Genomic DNA, 6,000 nt, shown 5'->3' on the forward strand with positions numbered 1-6,000 from the left:
CAGCCCCTGATAACCTCATGCTCTCTGAGCCATCCACAGGGCTTTAAAACTGTCTAAATGTTTTAGGAGAAACTGCTAGATTGTCTCGTATAAAGAGCAGCCAATTCTCCAACCTACCTATGAGTATGAGCGGCTCACTGTTTGAAAGTTGATATTTAATTAATGATTTGTTCCCTGGCGGGTTGCCAGGTTGGTGAATCTGGCTGCCTTGACCTGATATTTTGTGTGGATAATCCCTGTATAATTTTCTAATTCACCCAAGTGTACTGTGTGATTTACTGTCTGAGCGGACGTATTACACAGTGGATGCAATACAATACAATCTCCAGTGACATTCTGGTTAAATTGCCGATTTGATATTTTTTAATTGCCTGATATTTTTTTTATGGGGAGATTGCAACTACTCTATTGTTAACATTTTCCAGTTGCCAATATTTTCAACAACTTCAGCACTGATAAAATACTAATATTAAATTATGCTATAGCTTTGAAGATTGCACAATAAAGTATATGCAATACTGGACAGTCTCATACTATCGATTGTAACTGTGTTTAAATGTAGTCACCTGACAAACATAATAATGGCCCTAGTTATACACTATACAGTGCATTTGGAAAGTATTCAGACCCCTTGACTTTTTCCACATTTTGTTACGTTACAGCCTTATTCTAAAATTGATTCCATTGGTTTTTTTCCGTCATCAATCTGCACACATTACCCCATAATGACAAATCAAAAACAGTCGCTGCACAGCTATTTTCAGGTCTCTCCAAAGATGTTAAAGCTGGGCTCTGGCTGAGTCACTCAAAGACATTCAGAGACTTGTCCCGAAGCCACTCCTGCGTTGTCTTGGCTATGTGCTTAGGATCGTTCTCCTGTTGGAAGGTGAACCTTTGTGCCAGTCTAAGGTCCTGAGCGCTCTGGAGCAGGTTTTCATCAAGGATCTCTCTGTACTTTGCTCCGTTCATCTTTCACTTGATCCTGACTAGTGTCCCAGTCCCTGCCGTTGAAAAACATCCCCACAGCATGATGCTGCCACCACCATGCTTCACCGTAGGGATGGTGCCAGGTTTCCTCCAGATGTGACGCTTGGCATTCAGGTCAAAGAGTTCAATCGGTTTCATCAGACCATAGAATATTGTTTCTCATGGTCTGAGAGTCTTTAGGTGCATTTTGGCAAACTCCAAGCGGGCTGTCATGAGCCTTTTACTGAGGAGTGGCTTCCGTCTGGCCACTCTACCATAAAGGCCTGATTGGTGGAGTGCTGCAGAGTCCTTCTGGAAGGTTCTCTCATCTCCACACCTTAGTGCCAGTGAAGGGAAATCTTAACGCTACAGCATACAATGACATTCTAGACGATTCTGTGCTTCCAACTTTGTGGCAACAGTTTGGGGAATGCCCTTTCCTGTTTCAGAATGACAATGCCCCCGTACACAAAGCGAGGTCCATACAGAAATGGTTTGTCGAGATCGGTGTGGAAGAACTTGACTGGCCTGCACAGAGCCCTGACCTTAACCCCATTGAACGCCTTTGGGATTAATTGGAACGCCGGCTGCGAGCCAAGCCTAGTCGCCCAACATCAGTGCCCAACCTCACTAATGCCCTTTTGGCTGAATGGAAGTCCCCGCAGCAATGTTACAAGATCTAGTGGAAAGCCTTCCCAGAAGAGTGGAGGCTGTTATAGCAGCAAAGGGGGGACCAACTCCATATTAATGCCCATGATTTTGGAATGAGATGTTCGACAAGCAGGTGTCCACATACTTTTGGTCATGTGATGTATATTCTGCATAAATCAACAGGAAGACCACAAGCCCCACAGGTTCACAATTCTTATTTAGGAGGTGGTGTAATGAGTTGACCTCTTCAGCTGCACAAGTCATTTTTGAAGCCTATATTTATTTTATTTTAACAGATGAGGCAGGTGGGAACAGGTGAAGTGGAATGATTGCTTATATCTGCTTTGATGGACACCCATTCTCTGCTCTCCTATCATTTCATTCTTTAAATTCTTTGAGACGTAGAATACAAAGGCCGGCGCATGGGCACAATGACCCATAAAACATGCACATTTCACACAGCAATTGATTTATCCTCTCAAATCTCTTTCTGTATAGTGATTCAAATCAACATTGGGCCTGACACTTAATAAGAGTATTGCAAAGCCACATTTGGAATGCCTATTTGCAATGTCTTCTAGCTACTGGTCTAGATGGCCAAATATAATCTGTTTCAACATTTTGATTGCCTGTGTAATGACATCCATGGTGGCAGTGGAATTTTCCTCAAACTGCTTAAGTGTCAAACAATGCCAAAAAAGTTCAATGAAACCTCATGTGGATATGATGGCTGTGTCACACTGTCAAACATGATGGAGGTGGTCAATACAGACTCCATCACAATGAATGTGGTCAATGGTGGAGGTTTGTCCAATCACTTTATGCCTAGAGCCCCCCAGGTAGGCCTCTCCCCCACCTACAATAATGGACATTGTGTAGTAGTTGGCATCCCATTCCAGCTGCAGGTCACAGCGAGCGCCCCTCACGTTTCCATGAGGTGATCACCCAGCAGGGTTTCTATATCAAGTGCAGCACCACTCTGTCAGGCTGCTGTGTCTGTTCCAAAGCAGCCCCTTCTCTCTCCCATCCACCCATGGCTCCTTCTTCCCCCTATGAAGTGGTTGTTCCATGTTTCTCCAGACAGATGGCAGGGGACTGCCTAGCCGCCTGCACTGTATCAATACAGGGATTACTGTGTATCATCAGACAAGCTCAGCGGAGCTCTGCTGTGGGGCGCCTCCAATCTGCGGCTCTGTGAAACTCATGGAGTCAGTGTAGTAGAGGGCATGCACAGATGTTAGGCAGCACTGGCGCCAGGGTTGGAGAGGTTAGATTGGAGCTGCGTCTTTATCACTAATTCTGCTATCTGAATCGTTTGTTTATAGCACAATTGGGTTTTTATGTCCGCTGCGGTCTGACCGTGTCCTCAAGTCCTCATCTTGGCCATATGTCACGGCACCCTGTGACAGCATATACTGAAATGTTCAAGGATGGCACTTTTTTCATTACATGACACACAGTTACAGATGTAGGATCTTAATTTGATCACCCTGTTGCAAGAGAACTTTCCTGCAATTCAGGAAATGTAAAATGTGCAGTGTATTTGAGGTTTAAAAAGTCTTCTAAAGTGTGTCATTTCCACTTTATAATTGCAGACTTGATTTTCCCTTACAAAATATGTAACAACCACTACAAAAATGTTGATTAATTATAATCCACATAATAATTAACATTTCCTGTTGCTGCAGGATTGTTTTCCTGCTGTAGACTGGCTCAAGTTAAGATCCTACACCTGTATGTGTACTGTAGTTCAACCCAATTGGGTCTGTGTGTAATGTACTTGTGTGTGTGTGTGTGTTTGTCAGTTAATACACCCTCTCTTTCTCTTTGCCTCTCTTTTTTTTGTCCCCAGGGGTCACCACAGTTCTAACCATGACAACCCTGAGTATCAGTGCCAGGAACTCCCTGCCTAAGGTGGCCTATGCCACAGCAATGGACTGGTTCATGGCGGTATGCTATGCCTTTGTCTTCTCTGCCCTGATAGAGTTTGCCACAGTTAACTACTTCACCAAGCGCAGTTGGGCGTGGGATGGCAAGAAAGAGGCCCAGGAGATGAGGGTGAGTGCTGTAGCTACCGGGCCTGGCTCCATTACAATGAAACACATTGAAACGGTACACCTACATGGAGGTAGTTTCAGTACTTCAAACACATAGAAACGGTACACCTACAATACATGGAGGTAGGTTCAGTACTTCAAACACATAGAAACGGTACACCTACAATACATGGAGGTAGTTTCAGTACTTCAAACACATAGAAACGGTACACCTACAATACATGGAGGTAGGTTCAGTACTTCAAACACATAGAAACGGTGCACCTACAATACATGGAGGTAGTTTCAGTACTTCAAAGGTTAAAACAGTATCATGTAGATCCTCACACATCCCCTAAAAGCCCTGCTCCCTCTTTGTGTGGTTTGCTGGTGTTGTGGAGAGGTAGCTCATCACAGCTGTCTCCATCTTCATTCATCTGCTAGATGGTGTGTCTGAAATGAGCCTGTCTCCTCCTCGGCTCTCTCCTCGGCTTGCTCTCTCTCTCTCTCCCTCTCTCTCTCCGTCTCTCTAGAGTCAAATGGCTTTTTGCTTATTCTAGATTATTTGCTCTCTATCTATCCTCCCCTGATAACCTCCTGAAAGATGAGCGTCTTCAGAGCTAATGGCTCAGAAATGCGGCGAGGGAAGCCGAGCGGAGCTCTCATATTGTATTGTAGTGGGAATGAGGAATGAGTGTACCTGAGAAACACTGATAGAAAGTCCCATCCCGGCCTCCTGGAGAAGGCAGCCCTGGTTAATCTGTAAAGAGACGCTTTATTTATTCATTAACAACCCAACAGAGGAGGATCTCTGGGCCTGAACACAACAGAGTGATCAGTACGGGGTGGGGAAGGACAACTCCCAGAGCAGGTATCCTGAGCACAGCAAAAACTGTGTATATCACACACATACAAATTAAAACAGTGTATCTCACACACAGAGACACACACAGCACATAAACCCAGTGTACATCACACACACAGAGACACAGAGAGAGACAGTGCGAGACAGTGATAATTAAGGCATGGGGTTATATGAAGAACTCATTAAACATTGTGATTTTGACACGCAGGGGCTGTAAAAAGGCTTGTAGGCATTTTAATGCTAGAAAAGTTTGGGGAAGTTTGGGTGCAATCAGGGGATGTGTATCATGCGAGCAGCTGTAATGATATTAAAAGTAAGTGGAGAACTCCTGGGAAGTTTTGAAAGTGGAATATCTGAGACTCGATTTAGAAGTCTTCTCTTTAGTCTTTTAAGTGTGCTTCTGTCAGCCCAAGTCAACATGTATAAATATCTCAGGAGTATGAAGGACTCGCAACCATCAGTCAAACACTCCCATTATTCCTTAAGTTCTTTGCAAGTTGACTTGTTGTCGTCTGGATGATTGGCACCATGGCATATTGCTGACATGAAACCTTCCTGTAGTCACTCGGGGACAGATGATTCTGTGAATTAAAATGCAGTAAGTGGAAACGTGTTTGTCTTTCATGTTTTCTCTTAATGGCAGTAGCAGCAGCAGGATGTCTGTTCTGTGTTCTGGGAGTTGTGCTGAGCAGGCAGTTTGTGGTGATGGATATGTGAGGGTAGGGGTCAATTGGGGAGCGATAGCACGCCCATCACCGTCCCTCACTGATAAAAGCTTCAGGAGAGCTGAGGGATAAAACGCTGTATGCTTTATCCTCGTTTAAAAGCTTCACAGAGGACGATGTGGGTATGAGGTTAGAGTATAATCAAAAGGCCGTTCCTCAGAGACAGGGGAAGGACTCTTGGCTGGGTGTCCTGTTGGGGGTAGCATTCCTGGTCATCAGATGCTGTGGCTGCAGTCTCCTCTCCTGATAGGGTCAGATGGTGGCCTCATTGGCCCGGGGCTCTGAGCGGCTCTGAGAGGCTGTGTCTCAGTTGATGCTGGGAGTGGACAGCCAGAGGAGGGTCGATGTTAGGTAATTTACCTCAGTGGCTGTGGAGGTCCTCTGACTCTCACTGTTGCCCTTTTTTGTCAAATGTGTCCTGTTAGACATGCCAGCCTTGTTATCTTGGCCAGCAGCAGTAGCAGCACCTCTCATGCAACCTAATGAGGTTTCTCTCTCCTCTCCGCTAGAGACTCAGGGATACAGGCACAGACGTATTGGTCAGTCAGCGTTCTGTGATTATTGACTAAATTATTGAATTTGAAACATACACTGAGTATACCAAACAATAGGAACACCTTCCTAATATTGAGTTGCATTCATCAAGGCATGGGCTCTACAAGGTGTCGAAAGCATTCCACAGGGATGCTGGCCCATGTTGACTCCAATGCTTACCACAGTTGTGTCAAGTTGGCTGGATGTCCTTTGTGTGGTGGAC

At 45.0% G+C, this 6,000-nt stretch overlaps 1 protein-coding gene across 2 annotated transcripts in view; it reads left to right on the plus strand.

Moving 5' to 3' along the window:
* LOC121541809 (gamma-aminobutyric acid receptor subunit alpha-3) overlaps positions 1–6,000 on the plus strand; it is a 162,725-nt gene that overhangs the window by 149,036 nt on the left and 7,689 nt on the right. For both annotated transcript variants that reach the window (XM_041851117.2, XM_041851118.2), the window contains exon 9: positions 3,470–3,675. In XM_041851117.2, coding sequence (XP_041707051.1) covers positions 3,470–3,675 — 206 coding nt within the window. The remainder of the gene's footprint in view (positions 1–3,469; positions 3,676–6,000) is intronic.

The sequence above is a fragment of the Coregonus clupeaformis genome, chromosome 27, assembly GCF_020615455.1.
Source record: "Coregonus clupeaformis isolate EN_2021a chromosome 27, ASM2061545v1, whole genome shotgun sequence".
Taxonomy (NCBI): domain Eukaryota; kingdom Metazoa; phylum Chordata; class Actinopteri; order Salmoniformes; family Salmonidae; genus Coregonus; species Coregonus clupeaformis.